The sequence below is a fragment of the Rhinatrema bivittatum genome, chromosome 4, assembly GCF_901001135.1.
Source record: "Rhinatrema bivittatum chromosome 4, aRhiBiv1.1, whole genome shotgun sequence".
NCBI classification, from domain to species: Eukaryota; Metazoa; Chordata; class Amphibia; order Gymnophiona; family Rhinatrematidae; genus Rhinatrema; species Rhinatrema bivittatum.
In genome coordinates this window covers 49,077,945-49,103,314 of record NC_042618.1, presented here as the reverse complement: position 1 = coordinate 49,103,314, position 25,370 = coordinate 49,077,945, and the positions used below count along the sequence as shown (strand labels likewise).

Below are 25,370 nucleotides of genomic sequence, written 5' to 3'. Positions count from 1 at the left end.
CAATAAATCGAGGGGCCAGTCGCGCTGATGGCAACTTCAGGCGAATAAACTGGGTGCTCAACCATACCTTTTGACCAGGTCTCAGAGGCAGGTACGGTCTCCGTCGCTGATCAGCATACCTTTTTGCCACCTGACTGGCTTTAATCAGTGCACACCGTGTGGAGACACAAAGGCGATGCAGTTCATCCGCTGAGAGTTGGGCTACCGGAGACGTGATGGAAATGGGAACTGGCAGCGGCGGGCATGGCTGCTTTCCATAGACTATCTGGAATGGAGAGGATCCAGTAGCCATAGAAAGGTGAGAATTGAGTGCAAATTCCGCCCATGGAAGCAGACTTGCCCAGTCGTCCTGTTTCTCATTCATGTAGATACAGAGAAACTGCTTTAGGGTTTGGTTCGTTCTCTCTGCTAGACCGTTGGTCTGAGGGTGGGTAAGCAGACTTATAGTCCAGAGTGACGTCGAACTTCTGACAGAGGCCCTCCAGAATCTGGCAGTGCATTGGGGGCCTCGCTCCGAGAAAATGCTTCTTGGTAGACTATGTAGTCTAAAAATGTGCTGGACAAACAACTGGGCCAACTGTGATGCGGACGGTAACCCTGGGAGGGGCACGAAGTGTGCCATTTTACTAAATCGATCGATGACCACCCATATGACAGTGTTCCCACTGGATGGAGTCAGATCGACCACGAAGTCCGTTGCTAGATGGGTCCAGGGTTCGAGGGAGCTGGTAATGGCTGAAGGCAAGCTTGGGGTCGAGCCTGGAATCCTCTTATGACGGGCACATAACTGGCAGGACTCTACATAGGACCGGACATCCTTGTTGACCTTAGGCCACCAATAGTAATGGCGAAGGGTTCTGTAAGGTCCCAATGTTGACCTGGATGACTGGAGCAATGAGAGTCATGAGCCCACGCCAAGACTTGTTTTCTGCAGATGCGGCAGAACAAGGTTTTTCCCGGGAGGGATGGTCGTGGTGGCGGACAGCAGGACCCGTGATGCTCGATAATAAACTGGGGATCATCAGGCATCTCTGCAGTCTCGAAGACACGAGACAAGGTGTCGGCCTTGAGATTGTTCCTGGCCGGTCTATAGCATAGACGAAGTTGAAGCGGGTGAAGAATAACGCCCAACGTGCCTGTCGAGGATTGAGTCGCTGTGCCTGATGCAGGTACTCAAGATTTTTATGGTCCGTGTAAACCGTAAACTGATGTTGTGCCCCCTCCAACCAGGGACGCCATTCTTCTAAGGCCACCTTAATGACTAGGAGCTCTTTATCGCCAATGGTGTAGTTCCGCTGTGCCGGGGAGAACTGGCGAGAGAGGAAGGCACATGGGTGTAGCTTGTGGTGTTTCGAAGTCTGGCTCAGAACGGCCCCCACACCTTCTGAGGATGCGTCCACTTCAATGACAAATGGCCGTTGCGGATCCAGATGGTGAAGGCACAGCTGTTGCAGGAACACCTCTTTGAGTCGGAGGAAGGCGGCCTCCGCTCCCGGAGGCCAGTTCTTGGGGTCCGCACCTTTCCCGGTCAAGGCTGTCATCGGGGCAACAATGGACGCATAATGGGGAATAAAGGACCGATAATAATTGGTGAAACCCAAAACCATTGGAGTGCCTTCAGTCCGGATGGTTACAGCCATCCCCGAATGGCTTTTAGTTTCTGGGGGTCCATACGGAATCCCTTACTGGAGACAATATATCCCAGGAAGGGAAGGGGCTCCCGCTCAAAAAGACACTTCTCTAGTTTCGCATACAGTCTGTTTTCTCTTAAATGTTGTAGTACCTGGACGACATGCTGACCGTGAGTGGTCAGGGAATCCGAGAAAATCAAAATGTCGTCAAGGTTCACGACCACACACCGATACAAGAGATTGCGGAGTATCTCGTTCATGGTGTTCTGAAACACCGCTGGAGCATTACAGAGCCCGAACGGCATCACTAGTGGCACTAGTGGCACTCATAGTGGCCGTCTCGGGGGTTCGAAGGCTGTTTTCCATTCATCTCCCTCCTTGATGCGAATCAGATTATAGGCCCCCTCGGAGGTCTAACTTGGTGAAGACCCTCGCACTTTGCAGACAATCGAAGAGCTCGGAGATGAGGGGCAAGGGGTACCGGTCCTTGACCATTATTGCATTCAGGCTCCAGTAGTCGATGCAAGGGCAAAGGGTTCCGTCCTTCTTCCCAACGAAGAAGAACCCAGCCCCCGCTGGGGACGGTGACCTGTGAATGAAGCCCCTTTCCAGATTCTCTTTGATGTATTGAGTCATGGATTGCGACTCCGCAGGCGAAAGGGCATAGGTGCGCCCCCGAGGAGGCTCAGTGCCAGGGAGGAGGTTGATGGCACATTCGAATGGCCGGTGAGGCGGAAGTATCTCGGCATTTTGCTTGGAGAAGACATCCGCATACGAGGCATAGGGGGCCGGCAGGCCCTGAAGACTGGTGAGGGCGGTGGAGCATGAGACTGGAGTCACCGGTTGGAGGCAATTGTCATGACAATTCGGCCCCAGTGGCATAATTGCAAGGTCTTCCAGTCGAACTGGGGACCGTGTTCCTGAAGTCAGGGAAGACCCAGGATGACAGGGTGTATGGAATGCTCCAAGATATGGAAGGGTATCAGCTCACAATGAAGGAGTCCAACCCTCAACTGGACAGGTTCCGTGATGTGTGTCACACATCCCGGGAGGGTTTACCTTGGATCGATGAGATGACCAATGGAGCTGGAACACGGACCTGTGGAATCTTCAAGTGCTCCACCAGACTCTTCATAATGAAATTGCCGCATCACCGGAGTCTACCAGAGCTAACGTGTGGAACTCACCGTCCTCAGACGTTAGCGCCACTGGTAGGGATAGTGGAGGTGCAGGTGAGTTTAGGCCCAGGAAGAGACCTCCTTCAGGTCCTAGGCCTGGGAGTTTCCCGGTCACACCGGGCATGCGGCTATTTGATGGTTCACCACGCCGCAGTAGAAACAGAGTCCTTCCTTCATTCACCGCCGGCGCTCTTGTGGGGAAAGTCTCCCATGACCCAATTCCATGGGCTCTTCGGCCGGTGTTCGGGAGGCTCCCAATCCACCCTTGGGAGAAGGCGAGCGTCGAGGGCGTCTTGAAGGGGTCGAGGCTTTTGTGGTGTTTTGGGCCTCTTGGCGGCGTTCTTGATGGCGCCTATCTATACGTCCTGGCAGGTCAATAAGGGCGTTCAAGGACCTAGGTAGTTCCCGGCCCGCGAGCTCGTCCTTGATTCTGGGGCTAAGCCCCTGAAGGAAGATGGTTCGTAGGCAGTCGGGGCCCCAGCCGAACTCCAAAGAAAGGGTCCGGAAATCAATGGTGAATTCGGCCAATGTCCTTGAACCTTGGCGTAGTTGAAGCAGTTTGGGCCCGGCGGAAACCTCCTGCATGGGATCACCGAAGCTCATCCAGAAGAGCTCCCAGAACTCCCTCAAATTGCTCAGAACGGGGTCATCCCGTTCCCACAGGGGGGAATCCCACTCTAGGGCCTTCCCTTCGAGGAGAGAGAGAATGAAGGTGGTCTTGGTAGCGTCGTCGGGGAAAAAGGGCCGACTGCAGGCAGAAGTGCTTGTTGCACTGGTTAATAAAACCCCTGCAGGCTTGGGGTTCCCCAGAGAAATGTGGTGGTGTTGGCAGGTGGATTATTGAGCGGCCCCCGGAAGCCACAGGCGGGGATGGCAGAGTGGGGTTCATGGGCCCTAACACTTCAAAGCGTTGGTTCAGGCCCTCCACTGCAGAGACAAGGGCATCCAGGGTCTTTTGCTGGTCCATCAAACACTGGGTCATTCCCAGAATGGCCTGGCGGGCAGATGCCTCCACCAGGTTCATGGACTTGGCAATCTGTTATGCTCAAGCTTGTGAAACCTTGGGCCGACGGGAGGGTAGTATACCTTAGGAGGTGGATCCTTAGGTTCTCCCATCGGGTGGCAAGGCAGAACAGAAGATGTGACTGGCTGACTCTCGGCACTGGAGACTGAGGTGACCGTGGAAGCAGAGGAAGAGTCGTGATGTCGAAGAAGCCAACTGTGTCTTCGCCACTGGAAGCTTGCGGTCCACCCAGGAGGAGCTCGTAGGGACCTAGGCCGCTGGGACTTAGGTGGACCTTTGAGAGGTCAAGGAGTCGTGAGGTCGGTTGCAAGGGCCCAACTGGAGCTTCATCCCTGGAAGCCCGTGGTGCCCCCCGGGAGGAGCCCGTAGGGACCCGGGCCGCTGGGACTTAGGTGGGCCCTTGGAGACGGTGGTCCAGAAGAAGTCCAAGGTCAAGTGCCAGAAGATCGTCGCTTACCAGTCCAAGGTCACACACCAAGGGATTGCCGCTTGCCAGTCCGAAGTCACACACCAGGAATCACTGCTTGCCAATCCGAAGTCAGGAACCAAGGAATCAATGAGACGAGACAGGAACCAGGAAGCAAGGATCGGAAGCACAAGAAGACTCACCGAAGCAAGCAGATCTGACCAACCACGGAAGTTGCCAAGTCAAGGAATGAGCAGAAGAAGCCTCCTTTTATACTTCCTCTGGTCCGGTGCATAGGAAACAGTTGTGGTCAATTAAAGGGGCTAGGTCCCTTTAAATCTAGGAAGGAGGTGCGGCCTCGCGCCTAAGATGGCGGTGGCCATCTTGGGTTTCGGCCGCGGAGGAAAGGCTGTCCGCCGCGAGGGAGGAGCAGGGACGGCTCCCAGCCCGGTGTCCTCCGTAGAGGGCCTCGCTGACACATGGAACCGACGGGCATCGGGCTACTGGCGCTTCCCCCGATGTTGCCGCAGTGGGTCATCATCATGGGTGGGAACACAACAATTTTCAAAAGGTTTTACACATGTAAATGGGTTTTTGAAGTTGCTATGATAGATGCTATTTTTATACTCCTTTGAAAATTCACTCCAATATTTATATAAATTATTGACTAAACCAATGGAAACTTCTTGCATACTATTTGTTTTTGTGATGCTACAGTGCACAGTTGAAACAAAACTGTATTGCAAACTTAATTCTTCAATAAACAGTAACAAGAAAAGTACTGATAATCACAACTGTGTACAGCAGCAGGATTTCATGCTTTTTTTGGATAGCCTGTACATAATGGGCCTGATTTTGAAAAGCATTTTCAAGCTTAAAACTGGATTTTACATGTGTAATGCACTTTCTCACAGGACAAGCAGGATGGTAGTCACACATATGGGTGACATCACAGGACGGAGCCCAGTCATGGAACACTTTTGTCAAAGTTTCTAGAACTGGCACCTACTGGGCATGCCCAGGATGGCACTAACTCTGCAACCAGCAGGGGTCCCCCTTCAGTCTTCTTTTTCCGCGCAGCAGTAGCCATGCGGGTTAAGGAGCTCTACAGAGATTCCTGACAGGAATTTTCCTCACGGAATTACTTCATAATTTAATACCCCACAGGGGTCCCCTATTGAATTTTTACTTCCGCGGTGGTCCGGTAAGTTTTTTACCCGATTCCGGTCAATTCCTGTTGGGTTCGGCCCCTTGCGACCTACTGGCCGTCGACCGCACCGCGCTACATTTTTTGAGAGACCATGGTGTCGGGGTTCCGTCGATGCCCCGACTGTCCATTACTGACCCTCACAAGGTCTTGTGTAATGTCCTTAGGGAGGCGAGCATGATGTCCTTACTTGCACCAAATGTGCCCTTATGACACCAAAAGGTCGCAAGGCTAGAATGGAGAAGATGGAACTTCTCTTTTGGTCACAAACCCCGAAGCCATCCATAGCCTTGATGTCGTCCGAGCCGACACAGTCTACATCGCCCAGTATCATGCACCGACCGGTATCCAACCAGCAATCGATGACTCCGCAGCCATTGACCCCCTCTGTTCCTCCTCAGGAAAAGGACCGAGGAGATCGTCGGGAAAACATCGACATTGACACCGTAGGTCTCAGACCATCGACACAGGCAAGCCTTCGACGACGCCACCATCTGAGCCGACGCCGAAGAAAAGCCCGTCCAGAAAAGGCACCATCCCTATCTGGGTCCGGGTCACCAAGGCAACCTTCACTGGGACAGATGATAGTAGCCGTGATTCCACCTCCACGGTTGTCCCTCCGGCTACGCCTCTGCCTCCTCCTCCGGCATCGGGGCTTCACGTTCCAGGCTTCCGAGAGGAATTGGATCAGATGATTCAAGAGGCCATCGGAAGAGCGATGCAAGGCTTCAGGATTCCTCCAATGCCGCCACTGGAAGCTCGCGGTCCACCCAGGAGGAGGACCGCGAGCTACCTGAACCGGCTACCTATCCAATTCCTGTAGCGCTGGCATCACTACTGACTAGGATGGAAGCGCTGCGCACCGCTTTTCCTCTGATGGATCTGGGGGCACTGATTGGCCTGGTGCCCTCCTCCCCAATTCCTCTCTCATTGACAGAAGAAGGAGAAACACCATTATTCCTTCCTCCATCGGGAGTCCTACCGATGCCTCAGCCATCTATGTCACCGATAGCATCTTTGCTACCATCGATGCCCCCGATCCGTCCATCGATGCCCTCGGTGCCTCCATCGATGCCTTCGGTGCATTCTGTCCCTCTAAGGATCCTAGGGTGCTGGTGATGAAACCTATGATACATGGACCAATGACTCATCCCAGGATACCGATGACTTACCATCACCACCCTCTTCTGCTGAAAGCAGGAAGTGTTCTCCCCCAGAGGACTTGTCCTTCATTAGTTTTGTGAAGGAAATGTCTGAATTGGTTCCAACTTCAGACAGAACAGGATGATAGACACCAGATGATGGAACTTCTGCAGTTTCTGGATGCTCCTAAAGAAATCACCTCTATCCCTATCCATGATGTCCTCTTGGATCTTCTAAAGAGGAATTGGGAGCATCCTGGTTTGGTGGCAGCAGTAAAAGCGGACACCACATACCTAGTCCAATCAACTCCAGGTTTCCAAAAAACCCAATTGGATCGCCATTCAATGGTTGTTGAGTCAGCCCAAAAGAAAGCCCTACGCTCCAAGCCTCACTCTTCTTTCCCTCCAGGGAAAGAGCAAACGTTCCTTGATACCATAGATCGGCATGTCTTTCACGAGTCAATGCTTATATCCCGCATTGCCTCTTACCAACTCTATATGACCCAGTTACAACAGGGTCCTGTTTAAGCAAATGCAGGACTTTGCTGAGTCCCTACCTCAGCAGTTTCAAGAGCAATTACATGCCTTGGCTCAAAAAGGATTAGAAGCGGGCAAACATGAAAAAAGATCAGCATATGACATTTTCGACATCGCTTCCAGGGTATCAACAACAGCTATTTCTGCAAGGAGGTGGGCCTGGCTAAAGTCTTCGGACCTACGACCTGAGGTCCAGGACAGACTATCCGACTTGCCTTGCACTGGTGACAGTCTTTTTGGTGAACAGATTCAGCAAGCAGTAGCACAGCTCAAAGATCACCATGAGACTCTTTGCCAGCTCTCCTTGTTGCCTTCTGAATATCCTGCTAAGCAAAACATTCAGAAAGGATCCCAAAACGTCTTTCTACCGCCAAAGGAAATCATATCCTCCACCGTCCAAAGGTCGCTCTACTAAGCCTTACCAGAAAGGCCAGTCCAGGCAACCTCGCAGGCAAAAAACACAGACAACCCCTCAGCCAGGACCAGCATCTGGCTTTTGACTCTTTCATAGAGAGCAGCATTCAGCCTCCACTACTGCATGTACCAGTGGGGGTTCGATTGTGCCACTTCAGCAACATCTGGCACACAATCACCTCAGACCAGTGCGTTCTTGCCATAATCACTCAAGGTTATCATCTCAACTTTCTTGCCATTCCGCCGGACTCCCCACCTCGGCTGACGTGGGGAACATCCGATCACTCACCACTCCTGGATCAGGAAGTCTCCCTCCTCCTCTGATCCAGAGCAATTGAACCAGTGCCCTATTCCCAACAGGGCCTCGGCTTCTATTCTCGGTACTTTCTAATCCCAAAAACGTTAGGTGGCGTTCGCCCAATACTAGACCTTCGCGCCTTAAACAAGTACCTACAAAGAGAAAAGTTCAAGATGGTAACCTTGGGTTCCCTCCTTCCCCTTCTGCAAAGGAAGACTGGCTCTGCTCTCTAGACCTCCAGGACGCTTACACACACATCGCAATAACTCAGTCTCATCGCAAATTTCTGCAATTCCTGGTAGGCCCAAAGCACTATCAATACCGAGTGCTGCCATTCATCCTGGCATCTGCACCACGAGTCTTCACCAAGTGCCTCGTAGTAGTAGCAGCATTCCTCAGGACTCAAGGTGTCCACGTTTACCCATACCTCGACGATTGGTTCATCAGGGCTCCCACCCAGCAAGCTGCTCTGATGTCCCTACGTCTCACCTTGCATACCCTGATCTCCCTAGGGTTTCTCATCAATTACCCAAAGTCCAGCTTAGTCCTGTCACAAACCCTGTCGTTCATAGGAGCAGACTTGGACACCTTCAAAGCAAAAGCATTTCTTCCTCGAGAACGAGCTCTCACTCTCACTTCTCTCACCCATCAACTGCAGTCTCGACAATGCTCAACTTCACGTCACTTCCTAGTTTTGCTAGGACACATGGCATCCTCGGTACATGTCACTCCAATGGCTCATCTTGCCATGAGAGTCATGCAGTGGACTCTAAGGTCACAATGGATTCAATCATCTCAACAACTGTCAGTTGTTGTCCACATCACCAACCCGCTTCACCTGTCTCTGGCTTGGTGGAAAAATCAGTCCAATCTCCTCCAAGGCCTTCCTTTCCAGGCTCCAGATCCTCAAATAACCCTTACAACCGTTGCCTCCAACCTCGGCTGGGGAACACATGTTGCCAATCTGCAAACTCAAGGCACCTGGTCTCCAGAGGAAGCAAAACACCAAATACATTTCCTGGAACTACGAGCAATCAGATATATTCTCAGGGTGTTTCAGGATCGCCTTTCCAACCAGGTCATCCTGATTCAGACAGACAACTAGGTGGCCATGTGGTACATCAACAAACAAGGAGGATGGGCTCCTACCTTCTGTATCAGGAAGCTGCACAGATATGGGCGGAGGCCCTTTCCCATTCGATGTACCTCAAGGCCACCTACTTGCCGGGAGTGGAAAATGTGTTGGCAGACAAGCTGAGTCGCACCTTTCAACCGCACGAGTGGTCCCTCAACCCCACAGTAGTGGACGCAATATTCCAACGTTGGGGTTACCCTCACATAGACCTCTTTGCGTCACCTCAAAACCACAAAGTAGAGAACTTTTGCTCTCTCACTCGCAGCCAACACTCACTACCAAGAGATGCTTTCTCCCTTTCATGGGCAACCGGTCTCCTATATGCATTTCCTCCACTTCCACTTCTCTCAAAGGCTCTCGTGAAGTTTCGTCAGAACAAGGGAAGCATGATCCTGATAGCCCCTCACTGGCCACGCCAAGTGTGGTTTCCGATTCTTCAGGACCTCTCCATTCGCAGGCACATTCCCCTGGGGAAGGACCCACTTCTGATCACTCAGAACGACGGGTGCCTAAGCCACCCCAATTTTCAGGCCTTGTCCCTGACTGCCTGGATATTGAAATGTTAATTCTTCAGCCATTCAACCTTTCGGAGCCAGTTTCTTGTGTCTTGATTGCTTCACGAAAGCCTTCCACAAGAAAATCTTATTTTTACAAATGGAACAGGTTTAAGTCATGGTGTTATTCCCTGTCCCTTGATCCTTTCACTTGTTCCACCATGAAATTTCTACACTATCTCTGGCACTTGTCAGAATGAGGCCTAAAAACTTGTTCCATCAGGATGCATGTCAGTGCAGTAGCTGCCTTCCATAAACGTGTTGGGGATTAGGGGTGTGCATTCGTTTGCAATGTATTGGCAATCCACAACGTATAGGGCCATATTCATTGTATTCGTGGGGAAGTGAAACGTATCGCGATTCCCACAAATACAACGAATCTTCACCGAATTATTTGGCCGTCTAAAGGAGCAAATTTAAACAAAACCCCCACCCTCCTGACCCACCCAAGACTTGCCAAAACTCCCTGGTGGTCGAGCCATCTACTGCACTCACGCTGTTGGCTGCCGGTATTCAAAATGGCGCCGATAGCCTCTCTGACATAGTAAGGGCAAAGGCTATTGGCGCCAATTTGCTTACTGGCAGCCAACGGCCCGAGTGCAGGAGATCGCTTCCAGACCCCCGCTCGACCACCAGGGAGTTTTGGCAAGTCTTGGGTCCAGCGGGGTTCCGGGAGCGATCTCCTGCACTCGGGCCATTGGCTGCCAGTAATCAAATTGGCGCCGATAGCCTTTGCCCTTACTATGTCACAGGGGCTACCGGTGCCATTGGTCAGCCCCTGTCACATGGTAGGAGCACAAGATGGCACCGGCCGTCCATTGCTCCTACCATGTGACAGGGGCCGACCAATGGCACCGGTAGCCCCTGTGACATAGTAAGGTCAAAGGCTATCAGTGCCATTTTGAATACCGGCATCCGATGGCGTGAGTGCAGGAGATGGCTCCCGGACCCCCGCTGGACCACCAGGGAGTTTTGGTAAGTCTTGGGGGGGTCAGGAGGGTGGAGGGTTGTAGTTAATTAAATTTTAGCTGGGAAACGAATAAGAATGGAATGCATGAACGGATCGGGGCCCTCCCTTGCCGAATGCAATGTATCTGCCCCCCACCACGAATACAAATACCGAATGTAACGTATGACATCCCCCTGCACAACCCTATTGGGGATGTTCCCATTTCAGTACAACCCCTTGTAACATGTTTTCTGAAGGGCTTGCTCCACCTCAAACATCACTGCGCCCTCTGGCCCCTTCTTGGGACCTCAACCTGGTTTTGGGTTGGCTCATGAAACCACCATTCGAGCCTCTCCAATCCTGTGATCTTCGCTATCTCACATGGAAAGTGATGGAAATTCGAGCCTCTCCAATCCTGTGATCTTTGCTATCTCACATGGAAAGTGATTTTTCTTTTGGCTATCACTTCAGCTCGCAGGGTTAGTGAGTTGCAGGCCCTAGTTACCTACCCGCCTTACACTAAACTTCTGCACAACGGGGTAGTACTCTGCACTCACCCTGAGTTTTTGCCTAAGGTAGTATCGGAGTTTCACAATAATCAATCCATTATACTACCCACCTTCTTTCCCAGGCCCCATTCCAATCCAGGAGAACAGGCTTTGCATAACCTTGACTGTAAACAGGCTCTAGCATTCTATCTAGACCGTACAGCTACCCACAGAAAATCCACCCAACTGTTTGTTTCTTTCCATCTCATCGGATTGGGTCAACCTGTGGGTAAGCAGACTCTCTCCTCCTGGTTAGCAGACTGCATATCCTTTTGCTATCAGCAAGCAGGCATTCCACTTCAAGACAGTGTTAAAGCACACTCTGTCAGGGACATAGCAGCTTCAGTAGCGCACCTACGCTTGGTGCCGCTTCTTGATATTTGTAGGGCTGCTACCTGGAGTTCTCTCCTTACCTTTACAGCCCATTATTGTTTAGACAAGGCTGGAAGACAAGATTCCATCTTCAGCCAGTCTGTCTTGCGCAACCTATTTGCAACTTGATGTACCAACACCCTTCTACCTACCCGTTAGGGTTCAGGATGCCCTCTACCAAATTCCACCCCAGTCCTTGTGCCTATTGCACATCTTGGGTACATTTGGTGCATTTCTCGGACATTCTCAGCTTGGTACTCACCCATATGTGAGGACTACCATCCTGCTTGTCCTGTGAGAAAGCTTACCTGTAACAGGTATTCTCACAGGACAGCAGGATGTTAGTCCTCACGAAACCCGCCCGCCACCCTGCGGTGTTGGGTTCGTTACGTTTTTCTTATTTTATTTTTTGCACTTACTATAGCTTTTAAACAAGACTGAAGGGGGACCCCTGCTGGTTGCAGGGTTAGTGCCATCCTGGGCACGCTCAGTAGGTGCCAGTCAAAGTTCTAGAAACTTTGACAAAAGTGTTCTGTGATTGGGCTCCATCCTGTGATGTCACCCATATGTCAGGACTAACATCCTGCTGTCCTGTGAGAACACCTGTTACAGGTAAGCAACTTCTGCTTTACCTGTGTAAGTGCTCTTAACACAGGTAAATGGCTTTTGAATAATGTTATGGTCATGTCTTGCATTTACATGCATAACTCCTTTGAAAATTCACCTGAAAAATTATATGTGCATAGATGTCTAACATTCTCTGGTCTCGTAGAGCTTCTCATTTGTTTATGCATACTATGATCCACATTTAATTCCAAAAGCACAGAATAAAATTAAGATGAATTGGTTGAAATCCTTAATCAGCTTTTTTCTTTTCTTTTTTTTTTAATTTCAGACCAGTAACATTTTAGATAAAATGCCTAGAATAGTATTAACATTAAATGCATGTAATTGCTTCATTTATACAAACAATAAAATAAGATGATGTTGCCAGATAAAGATTATTTGGTCTGTTCATTTGCCGACCATTCTGCTGCAGACTCTTCGTGCTTTATGGTCTTCTCCCCCCTTCCCCTGCCATTAAAGTTCCTTTGTGGCTGTCCCAAGCACATTTTAATTCTATCAGTGGTTTGATTTTTCCCATGTCTGCTGGAAATTTGTTTCATGTGTCTCCCACCCTCTCAGTGAAAAGATATTACCTCAAATTCATTTTGAGCATTCCTCCCGCCAATTTCATATGATGCAATTATAAGTATTGTAGCTTCTTGTAATTTTCTGGAGAACTAACCTCGAAATGCAAAGTTTTGTTTCCACCTCATATGTTTTATCTTTTGCCAACATAAATTGCTTTTTGTCTACATAAGTTGGTGTCTCTTTAGGTCCTGTTCTAATATCATAAAAAGTCTAGGACTGTAAACTTCAAATGATTAATTTGAGAATTTTTATTTCAACAGTGAAACTATTTCAGCAATATAATTCTTGAGCCTTGGCAGATAATTGTTCAATGTATAATATATATACTTGTTTATACTTTGCAAATCCGATGATGATGAAGATAACGTTTTCCACTGTGCTGTATAAAGAAATGCATGTTTAATTCAGTGAACATGGTTCTAGAAGCGTGTTCAAATAAACTAAACTACTATTTTTGATGCTCAAAGTCTACACTTCATTATGATAGCCATTGTTGTTTGTTCCAAAGCATAGGTTTAGGGGGTACTTTTCAAGGCCCATTTCACATGAAAAGCAAAGTTTATGTTTGTAAATGACTTGTTATAAAATTGCTCATGCTTTTATGTGCAGAAAAAAATAAATGTTCCGTGGTGCGGAGTTGGGATTCATATGCTTATACTTTTGATTTTAAAAAAGCATACGCATAAATCAATCCATATAAGTTATGTGCTGGATTAGTTTGTGTGTACTATATCGAATAATTTTCAAAGTGAACTTATGCATATAAATTCACTTTGAAAATTGGCATAAATTAAACGTTTTGTCAAGGCATAAGTTAAGTAGAACATTATAAAATTATCCTTTTAGTATCTGGGACAAAAGCATACTTGATCTTCTCCTTCTGGAGAGAAATTAATTTTTTATTTATTTATTTTATTTTTTTTTTTTAAATTCTTTATTTATTGCTTTCATAAAATAGTTACAATAAACAGTTTAAGAATGAAATATGATTCATGATAGAGTTGTAAATTACTAAGTAATCATTGTCATATATCCCATTTCGTCATCATAGTAATACTCACTTCTATACACTCTATCATTTCTTCTACTAAGGAAATTAGTGGAATCTTATCATACCGAACGGAGTATTAGGAAATTAACAAATTTAAACATACCTAAATTTTGCACATTCATATAGCTTAACTGCTTTCCTTTAATTTATGCCGATCTTTTAATCTCGAGTAAATCTTTTAAACCCTGGGGCTCAAAAAACACATAATTATTCCCCTCTAATTTAATAATACATTTGCAAGGATATTTTAATGTAAAGGTTCCCCCTTTCTCTAGAACCATTTTCCTGTATTGTAGGAAATTTATTCTGCGAGTTTGAGTATCTTTAATTAAATCTGGGAAAACCCAGATTTTTTTCCCTATTTCGAAAAAAAGATCTCAATATATTGTCTCTATCTGTAGAGAAAGCAAATTGTACCAGTAAAGTATCCCTTGTTTTTATCTCTACTTCATCATAAGACTTTTGCAAAAAATCTGATAAACCTATAGATTCTGCCTCCTTATCTATTTCCAATTCATTCCCTTCTTTTCCCATTTGCTTTATTTCAGAATGTTTCTTCTTAACTCTCAAATAGAAAGCTTTAACTATCACCGGCATGCAATTTTCGGGTATTTTTAACACCTGAGTTACATAAATCTTAAATAAATCAACTGGATCCATCTTTTTTGTAATAGGGAAGTTATTAATTCTTAAATTCAACGATCTTATAACATTTTCTAGGTTTTCTAATTTCTTATTTATTACTTCTTTCAGAATCTGGTGGTTTTGAATTTTTTCAATATGTAATACCCGTTTGTCTAACTTATTTATTTCTTCTTTCTGTTGACCCAATTCTGTTGTATTTTGTGTTAATGATTTAGATGTTTTTAACACTACATCTGTCAATTTACTTATTGAAGTATCTAATCTTTCCATATAGGACCATAAATTTTCCATTGTCACATTTGCCGGTTTTACCCACTCTTTATCTGTCTTAATTATTACCTCCACATCATCACCTTGAGTTTTTGCAAATTGAACATTTCTAGGGGTACTTGTCTCTATTAAATCAGAGATAGAATTTTCTATAGAACCTAGATCTTTTGAATATTCCAAATTATTAGCACTTAAATTTACATTAGTTGTCCCTATTTCTTCTTGAGGAACCTTCGGGTTCAAGATTACCTCAGAGATACCACACGGGCCACTTGGGGGTATAGCCCCTTCTCTGCCGGGTGGTGATGGAGGTATCGGCTCCCCTGGGCTCAAAGATATTTCAGTAGCCAGGGAGGATACATTCCGCTCTAATGTAACTCCTCCAGCGGCTAACACCAAAGGGGATTTCATTGGGTCAAGCCATTCCATTACTGATTTTTGACCCACTTCATTTGCCACCTCACTAGGGGGCCTTATTCTGGCCTTCCTCTTAGTGTGTGGCATCCTTCAGTAGTAATGATTTTTTCTTTTTAACAAATATTAGGGGTAAAAAATTTGTATTGGAATAAATGTGCAATTATTAAAGATTCCACTTGGGGACCAGATTTGACTACGAACTATTTACATTGAAAAATATCTTTCTCCATCCAACCCAGATAGGTATAATGTTTAGAACGGCTTACTCCGGCGCAATTCTGGCGAAGTCCGGCAAAGTCCTGATTAACCGCGCGCGCCTTCAGCGCGCGCGGCTTAAGCAGTGCGCCGGCGTCGGCTGCGCGCCGCTAGCAGTCCAATTTTATACAGTCACTTCCAGGGATTACACTCACATGCCTCCGGAGAGGGAAACAATCAGCTGGTGATGATCCGGCAATACCGTTGGGGCAGTGTCTCTACCCCCGGATGCAACAGCTGAAACAAGGTAATGGCAGTCCTTTCTCCTCTGGCCTCCGAGAAATTAATTTTAATCATGCTTGGGAGGTCTGGAGGACATAGTAGATTGACAAATAGATATTGAGCTTTTCACTGGTTTCAACCTGTTATGGGCCCTGGAGTCTGGGAAACCCACCTGGAGAGCAGCGCAGGACTGCACGGCAGGACTTGGGACAAGGCAAAGGCTGGTTGTTAGGAACTGTTAGACTTTCTGCTAGGAGTAGCAATCTGTTAGAAAACTGTTAGACTTTCTGCTAGGAGTAGCAATCTGTTAGGATCTGCTCCTCCAGAGGGGAGGAGTTAGCAATCTGTTATAATATGCTCTGCCAGAGGGGAGGAGTTAGCAATCTGTTAGAATATGCTATGCTGATGAGAGGAGCAAGCAGATGAGAGTTAGCAGTCTGTTGTGCTCAGCTCCTGAAGTGGGAGGAGTGAGCACTCTAATGTAAATAGGTGAATCCTTGGGCCGATGGCAGATGACAGCGTCCCCAGGAGGATATCCTGAGAGGGACCATCGGCTAGGCTTGGGTATGGAGACAGACACAGACAGTTCTTTATTAGACAGGTTAGCAGAACCACCAGAGGCAAAAGTAGTGAGCTGATGTGCCCGGCAGGGCTGAAGTCCCTTGGATACTGGAACTGCGATCCCAGGGTTGCTGAGCTGTAGAGAGACTATAGATAGTGAGTAGACAGGTATGCAATATACATAGCCAGTAGTAGATGACACACTCACATAGATTCTTAAAGAGGCTCAGTAGCTGGAAGGAGTTAGGCCCTCGAGGAGCGAGTACCTGGTTCCAGGGAAAGCTCCGAGAGAGCGAACGTAACCCACAATTGTCTGTATCAGTAATGGCTTCCAGGCAGTAAAGAATCTTCAGAGTATTTAGGAACATGAGTCCTCGAGGCGAGTACCGGTTCCTATATGCAATCTGAAATAGTAACTCACCAATCTCTGTACCTGCAATAGCTTCTAGACAGTACAGAATCTTCAGAGTGTTTAGGAACATAAGAACATAAGAAATTGCCATGCTGGGTCAGACCAAGGGTCCATCAAGCCCAGCAGTCTGTTTCCAACAGAGGCCAAACCAGGCCACAAGAACCTGGCAATTACCCAAACACTAAGAAGATCCCATGCTACTGATATAATTAATAGCAGTGGCTATTCCCTAAGTAAACTTGATTAATAGCAATTAATGGACTTCTCCTCCAAGAACTTATCCAAACCTTTTTTGAACCTAGCTACACTAAGGGTCAGATTTTAAAAGCACTGCTCGCGTAAATCCGCCCGGATTTACGCGAGCAGGGCCTTGCGCGCCGGTGCGCCTATGTTCCATAGGCCTACCGGCGCGCGCAGAGCCCCGGGACTCACGTAAGTCCCGGGGGTTTTCGAGGGGGCGTGTTGGGGGCGTGTCGGGGGCGTGTCGGATCGGTGCGGCGTTTCGGGGGCGGGCCCGGGGGCGTGGTTTCAGCCCGGGGCGGTCCGGGGGCGTGGCCGCGCCCTCCGGAACCGCCCCCAGGTCGCGTCTCGGCGCGCTAGCAGCCCGCTGGCGCGCGGGGATTTACTTCTCCCTCCGGGAGGCGTAAATCCCCCAACAAAGGTAGGAGGGGGGTCTAGATAGGGCCGGGGGGTGGGTTAGATAGAGGAAGGGAGGGGAAGGTGAGGGGAGGGCGAAAGCGAGTTCCCTCCGAGGCCGCTCCGATTTCGGCGCGGCCTCGGAGGGAACGGCGGCAGGCTGCGCGGCTCGGCGCGCACCGGCTACACGACATTGGCAGCCTTGCACGTGCCAATCCTGGATTTTAGCTGATACGCGCAGCTACGCGCGTATCTACTAAAATCAAGCGTACTTTTGTTTGCGCCTGGTGCGCCAACAAAAATACACGAAGGCGCACTTTCTTAAAATCTACCCCTAACTGCAATAACCACATCCTCTGGCAACAAATTCTAGAGCTTTATTGTACGTTGAGTGAAAAATAATTTTCTCCGATTAGTCTTAAATGTGCTACTTGCTAACTTCATGGAATGCCCCTAGCCCTTCTATTATTCGAAAGTGTAAATAAACGAATCACATCTACTCGTTCAAGACCTCTCATGATCTTAAAACCTCTATCATATCCCCACTCAGCCGTCTCTTCTCCAAGCTGAACAGCCCTAACCTCTTCAGTCTTTCCTCATAGCTGTTCCATCCCCTTTATCATTTTGGTTGCCCTTCTCTATACCTTCTCCATCGCAACTATATCTTTTTTGAGATGCGGAGACCAGAATTGTACACAGTATTCAAGGTGCGGTCTCACCATGGAGCGATATAGAGGCATTATGACATTTTCCGTTTTATTAACCATTCCCTTCCTAATAATTCCTAACATTCTGTTTGCTTTTTTGACTGCTGCAGCACACTGAGCCGACGGTTTTAAAGTATTATCCACTATGATGCCTAGATCTTTTTCCTGGGTGGTAGCTCCTAATATGGAACCTAACATCATGTAACTACAGCAAGGGTCCGAGAAATGTTCAAGATGTGTCCGAGAAATGTCCGAGAAATTGACCCGAAAAGAGTTATTCTGGCAGCTACTGACTCAGTACCTGCAGGTAAAACCATCGTACCCAAGAACCTCAGAAAAAAGCTATTAGCATGGGCTCACGACTATAAACTGGCTGGACACCCTGCTCAACGCAGACCTCTGTCTAAACTACAAAGGTTTTACTGGTGGCCTACCATGAAGGAAGACACATTCTCCTATGTTGCTTCCTGAACAAATTGTGCCAGACAGAAGACGCCACCCAGTCATCCTCGGGGTCTACTCCAACCCTTACCAGTATCAGACGAGCCATGGACACACATAGCTACAGAGTTTGTGGTGGACTTACCACTCTCAGGAGGTAACAACACGATTTGGGTAACTGTAGATCGGTTCTCAAAGATGGCTCACTTCGTGGCTGTCCCTGGTTTACCCACAGCTGTGGAGCTAGCCCAGCTCTTCATCACACACATCTTTCACCTACACGGCATGCCTAAGCACATAGTCTCCAATCGCGGAGTCCAATTCACAGCTAAATTCTGGAAGACATTGTGCAAGAAGTTTGACATTTCTCTCGACTTCACCTCAGCATACCATCCTCAATCCAATGGTCAAACTGAGAGGATAAACAGGACACTCAAGCAGTTCATTCATGCCCACGTGAACACTCACCAGAATGATTGGGCAGAACTGTTGCCCTGGGCTGAATTCGCCATCAACTCTCATCCAGCAACATCCACTGGATCAACACCATTCGAAGTGGTTTACGGACGACTACCATTGCCACCACTGCCACTTCCACTGTCCGTGTCGTCCCCGGCAGCTCAATCTACTGCCAAAGAAATTCAACAACTCTGGGCTCAGACCAAAGAGATGCTTCTCAAAGCAGGACTTCGAGCTAAGAAAGGATACGATGCTCACCACTGCAAGGCTCCAGATTTCCAGCCTGGTGATAAAGTCTGGCTATCCACTAAGCACTTAAGACTTAAAATACCTTCAGCTCGCTTTGTTCCACACTTCATTGGACCTTTTCCTGTTCTCCGACGACTAGGCAATCTCACCTATAGTCTGAAGCTACCACCTACATTGAAGATTCATAATGCGTTCCACGTCTCACTGTTGAAGCCTTTGATCCTTAGTGAGTTCTCCAACAAGACACCTGAACCTACACCAATAGATGCAGAAGAAGACATCGAGTACAAGGTAGATGCTGTCCTTGATGTAAGAAGAAGGGAGGAATAGCCTAGTGGTTAGAGCAGTGGACTATGAACCAGGAGACCAGGGTTCAAGTCGCTCCTTGTGACCTTGGGCAAGTCACTTTACCCTCCATTGCCTCAGGTACAAAACTTAGATTGTAAGCCCTCTGGGGATAGGGAAATACCTACAGTACCTGAATGTAAACCGGTGTGATATCTCGATTGAGATCGAATGTCGGTATATATAAAAATACTAAATAAATAAATAAATAAGAAAAGGTAGAGTTTGGGAATACCTCCTAACATGGGAAGGTTATGGACCTGAAGATAACTCTTGGAAACCTTTGGCTAATATACTGGATAAAGAGATTTTACAAGAATTCCACAGAATGCATCCTCAAAAATCAAGACCAGGTAGGAAGTCTGGAGGATGCCCTTTGAAGGGGGGTAATGTTGCATCCGTCAGTGCTAGACGGCTTCGCCCCGTTTGCCTCCCCTTATTCACAGCTCCTCCCACCTCCCTTGGGAAAATGGCCGCTGCCGCGTCTACAAGCTGACCTCTCTGGCGTCCCCGGAATGGCTATGGTGCTGACTCCGCCATGCTCCTCTCGAAGGCCTACTAGGGTGCACGCGCGCACGCCACCCACGTCTTTATTCCAGCATTGGCGCGAACCTCGGGGGCATTCCCGTCTACTGACGTCACGCCATCCAGGTATATAGCCTGTACTTTGTTGCTAGCTCATTGAGTTAGCAAAGGACTGGTTTCGGCTGGTTCTAAGCTACTCTGCCACTTCTGTGCTGCCGCTGGAAGCTCTCTCTCTGCCCTTCGGAGTATTGCTAACCTGGGTACCCGCTTCTCGGGGGCCCTCTGCCTTATTTCAGGTGCCTTACAGGGATCAGGTACTCACTCCTCGAGGGCCTGCTCTCCCTGCCTCGGTGCCGCTACCAAGCTTCTTCAACCTGGTGGAATCGCATACCAACAGCAACTATCTAGTGAGTAATCTAACTCTCAGACTATCTCATCCACAGTACTGCTTTGCTGGGAAACCTATACTGGAATCCCTCTATACCAACAGGGGGTGAGAAGGGTTCCCTCTGCCGAGGGTCCTGAAACTGCTACTTCCAGACTACCTCACTACTGCCACCTCTGGTGGTACACTACAAGCTGTTTAATAAAAGAGCTAAACTCTGTGTTTGTGTGTCTGCGTTTAGCCCAGTACCGTGGCGCCTCACGGGGCCCCTCCCCGTGGGCATGGTCATCTGCCACAGTACCCAAGAATCCACCCAAACACTGCTTAACCATAAGATACACCTTTTTTCCTTGCGTTAGGCTGTGCGATATGCCCGAAATGGCCATAATGCAATTCGCGATAAATTTTTAGAATTGCATTTTGCCCATTTCTGGGCTTGGAGGGGACAGGAGAGCAGTGGAGTGGAGTAGAGGAGAGAGAGAGAGAGAACCTCGGGGGGGGGGGCCTCGCAGTGTGCACTTATTTATATCTCTCTAGCAGGGCCATCTATTAGGTCAAGGTGAGGTGTTGGTGGTGGTTTAGGGTTTAGGGGCCAGTTTCACATGTAGACTGAGATGTACGAACAGCACAGTACACCTTTGTGAAGATTTGACATGATTTGGAGTGAGGAAAGTTTCACAAAGACAAAATTTTGTACTATGCTATCTCACCCTAGTTTGATGGTACCCTGTTATAGAGGAAGAAAAAGGGGCGTGGTGTGGGTGGAGCCAAGAGATGTGCGCCAAGTACTTATTTGCCTGAGTGCATACCCAGGTCCAGTGTCGTGTATCTTTACTTCTATTGTGGAGGAGATGAAAATTAAAAAAAATATATAGCCATCTATGAGGGGTTGAGGGGTCTGGGGTGACTAGGGGGGAATACAGGCTGTATAACCAGGGGTTTGGGAGGACTTAGGAGAACACTGGGTGAACTGGTAGATGATCTGGTGAAACATTTCCTCAGCTGGATGTATGTCTGTTTTAAAATACAGGCAGTTGTTCGTCCGCAAGCCAATTTACACTGCTGGGCACGCACAAACTTAAAATTAGGCACACACATGTATATGCCTAGACTATTTTATAACATGCATGCATATGTACGCTTGTTTGAAAGTTACCATCACTGTGCGTGCATGTGCTCATTTGTACATGTGCAACTCTTTTAAAATTCACCTTTAAATGTGCATGCATATATTTGTATACAATAGAGGCAATACATGGAAATCTGTCTTATACATGTCCATTGTGGATAGCCTGAAAATCTCACTGGCTGTGCGTGTCCCAAGGACTGGGTTAAGAACCCCTATTTTAAGATACTAAGAGTATAGAAGCACTTGCTGCCTAATTTATGTGGGCTTTTATAAAATTACCCTCATAGAGTATTCATATTCTTTTTTTTGCATTTTCAGCTGTGTACATGTGTGAATTGGAAAGGCAGAATCCTCAGCTCTTTGAGAATAAAGACAAGCACGACTTCTGCTTTTCAAAATATCCACTATCAGCTACAGTAGGAATGACTTATGAGCTCTGTGCTGGGATAATAGATGAGCCAGAACTTTCTTTGGAGGAAACTGCTTCTAAGGAAATTTTAGAAGAGTGTGGTTATAAAGTTCCAGCAGCAAGCCTAAGGAAAATCTCTTCGTATAGGTAAGTAATATGCTTATCAATCACTACACAAAAGCCAACTCCTCTCCTAGTGTTTCCCTCTCCTTGATTTTTTAAGTAATATGCTTAGCCATACTTTTATCGAGCTCTTCAAAGGGCATTTCTCCTCTATCGCCAATTCCCGATTCCATGCTTTCCCATGGCTGCGCCGTGTGCTTGGAATAGTCTTCCTGAATTTGTGCATCATGCTGCCTCTCTCACTGTATTTAAATCCCATCTAAAGACCCACCTTTTTGAGGCTGCTTTTAAATCTTAAACCTGAATGTCTTCCTTTAGGCTCATTAGCTAACTTTCTTTTTCTTTCCTTTACTTTACTTTTTTAACCATTGTCTTACTGTAGCATATTCGGGCTTGCTGCGGCCACAGGAATAGTTCAGGAATTCAATAAGACTGGACCAACTTTGTTATGGTGCATGTATTTATTTACTGTGTTTCAAAGGTTTAAGAATCAAAATAGTAGCTCACCTTGCGTCAGGCACTATCGTGAGGTCCTACCACCTCCCTGGGGGCCTCCTCATGCTCTCTAGGCCTGGGCTCTTATGGTAGGGTGAAGGGAACCTTCTGCCTTAAGAAGACCTGGGTTAGAAGCCTGAACCGGGCTCCTTAAGATAGAATGAGGGAGTTGTTGGTACACTCCATCACACTTACTTTATGAAATGCCCCAAGTCTCTAGCCCTGTATGTTTGTCTTATTAGATTGTAAGATCTGTTGAGTAGGGACTGTCTTTTTTGTGTGTTTGTATAGCACTGCATATGTTGTATAGTGCTAAGTGGTAGGAGAAGAAGTAGTAGTATCAATGTATAAATGAAGCACTTGGTGCAGCCTTCCTTCTTAGCTAGAAACCATGTCTGCCTCTATTATACTCTTTCATTCTGTACTGAAATGAAAATAAATTATTTTTGAAGAGGCACATCAACCTAGTAGGGGGCCCCAAACCGAATGAAACAAAACCTTATTTGTTTGTTTCATTTTAAACAAATGCATCTGGCCTAGGTCTAGGCCCGAAGCTGGGACCTCACCTAGGACATAGACCGAGGCCCAAAGCAGGGGCCACAGCATATGCCCTAGGCGAGGCCCCAGCTTCGGGGTCTAGACCGAGGTACCAGAATCATACTTGGGCCTAGGCCAAGACCCAGAGTAAGGACTGCGGACTAGGCCCAAGTGCGACCCCTGAAAATTAAACAATAATAAAATGTACCTGATCCATCGGGTATCCGTCGAAGGCCGGGACCCAGGCTGGATGCCGCGACCTCACCTGGAGGCTGGATCCCAGCACAGGGGCCTTGGCCTGGACCAGGCCTGATGCTACAGCCTGGCCTGGAGGCCGGGTCCCGATGCCCAAGCCTCAGCCTAGGCAGGAGCCGGAGACCCGGCCCGGCACCATGACCTAACCTGAAGGCCAAGTTCCAGCACTGGGGCCTAGGCCCAATGCCATGACCCGGCTCAGAGGCCGGGTGCCTAGACACCTAGACGGCTCAGAGGCCGAGCCTGAGCCTCAGCCCAGGGTCAGGTCCAGGCCTGGGAGCTCTTCTTCTGTCCTTTTCAGCTTTCCAATGCCAAATGCCAAATATTATCTTTATGACCTGGTCCTAAAAATATGACCTTTAGGTCTATAGTGAGAATGACTGCTTAACTTCTTAGTTGACTTGCTTAACCTCTACTGCTTAACCTTTTCCTTCATTTTCTCTGGGTGGGTGGCTCTGCAGTCCTAACCTGTAATTTTGTCACTCTGCCTTTAATTAAAGCAAGTATTGTATGAAAGATAACCTCTAGAGGGGTTATAACTATGACCTTCTCAAGTGAGGAGTTTTCTAAAAGAGTCTGCATTTAAAACTCAAGGCATCAGGAACTCTAAAGGGGTTCTGCTAATTTTCCAGATGCCTTCTGGTTTTCCCAATCCAGAGGTGGTCACACTTGTCTTGCCATGGATGACGGAGTGCCAAGGTACAATTCTTAGGCGCTAATACCTAGTTTCTTCTCAGGGAGAAATAACTGGAGTTATTGGATCCCAGTGTTTGGTTTCAGGATCCTAAGTCTGACATGAAAGGTTTGAAGAGTATGACCAGATTTGACTTAAGGAGAAAGGGAGCAGTAATGGGGAGATCAGGCTTGTTTTTCCTGTTTCCCTGTCCAGTATGAGATCCTAATTCCTTTTGAGCCGGGTCTATTTCACCAGCTACTTGACCACCTTTTGAACCCACAGACCAGGTACCAGGAGAAGAAACGTTCATGCCAGGACTCTATTTTATGTGCATCTGCTGGGGTTTACATCTTGACCATGTTGCAAGCCAAGAATTCTGGAGAAAATAATACAGTGCAGATACATCCTTGGGTAGCAGGTCAGCTTAGTATTTGAATTTGCTAAATTGAAGAGCCTCTTTAAGATCTGAAAAAATGCCTTTCAGAAGTTTAGGCATTGTTAAGTGGTTTATGATCTTTGTGACACTTTTCTAGAATTTCATGACTTACATAAATTGAAAGAAAGCAAAATATATATTAATAAAAGGGATGGATTATAGTCCCATTGTTTCACTAATATGGTGATATAACGCAGTCTCACTATTTCAGGAAAAAGAATCTAGAGCAGGAGATATCCTAAAATCCTTCTAGCATGTGTTAGTACAGATGAAAAAACTTTTTTTTTGTTACAAAAAGCATCAGTTATAAGCAAAAATTGTAAATAAGGATTGGCCTAGTGGTTAGTGCAATGGAATGTGAACCATGGTTCAAATCCTGCTTCTCCACTGACATTCTTTGTGCCCTTGAGCAAGTCACTTTATCTTCCATTGCCTCAGGTACTTAGGAGAATATTCAAAACATTGTGTGCATAAAAATTAGCGTATTCATACGTAAGTAGCATCTTCTCAAGTATTCCATATTTTATGAAAGTTGAAAATAGTGCATATTTTTACTTTCGTGCATACATAAATGTGAATAAAAAAGGGGTATTCCGGGTTGAGGCAACACTTATGCATGTAAGTTGATAATTTAAAAGTCACTTGCAGGCATATATTTGCCAACTTGTGTATTTTTGCCCCTGCTAATTTTCTGTCAATTAGCCATTATATGAGGTGATGTCATCCAGGGGCACCGAATGGACTCATATCTCCAAGCTAGTAGAGTTTTGAGCTCTACTGAGCATGTGTGGGTGTTCCCGCACAGGCATTGCCTGGTGAGTCTCCTCAAATCATTTTTTTGTATGAGCACAGCACAGATGTGAGCTCTGTCTCACCTACATTATTTCTTTAAAAATCCTAAAACCTCCTTTACTTAATATTTCTTTTACTTCAGTTTCTTCTTCTTAAATTGCCTTGCTACCTCTGCAGCCCCACAACAGCATTTTTCTGTGTTACTAAGAAAAAAAAAACTTTTTTACATCAGTGTGTCCTTCTATTCTACCATCTCTGGGGAGAAGAAGAAATCAACCACAATGAATGGTTTTAAGAGCATCTGTGGGAAGATTATGTCCCTTATCAATGGCATGAATTGTATTATTGA

The 25,370-nt window shown here is 47.1% G+C and overlaps 1 protein-coding gene across 1 annotated transcript in view; it reads left to right on the top strand.

Annotated features, from left to right (window-relative positions):
• NUDT14 (nudix hydrolase 14) overlaps positions 1-25,370 on the top strand; it is a 177,772-nt gene that overhangs the window by 122,612 nt on the left and 29,790 nt on the right. Inside the window, exon 4 of the mRNA XM_029598096.1 lies at positions 21,617-21,854. Within this exon, the coding sequence (XP_029453956.1) occupies positions 21,617-21,854 (238 nt within the window). The remainder of the gene's footprint in view (positions 1-21,616; positions 21,855-25,370) is intronic.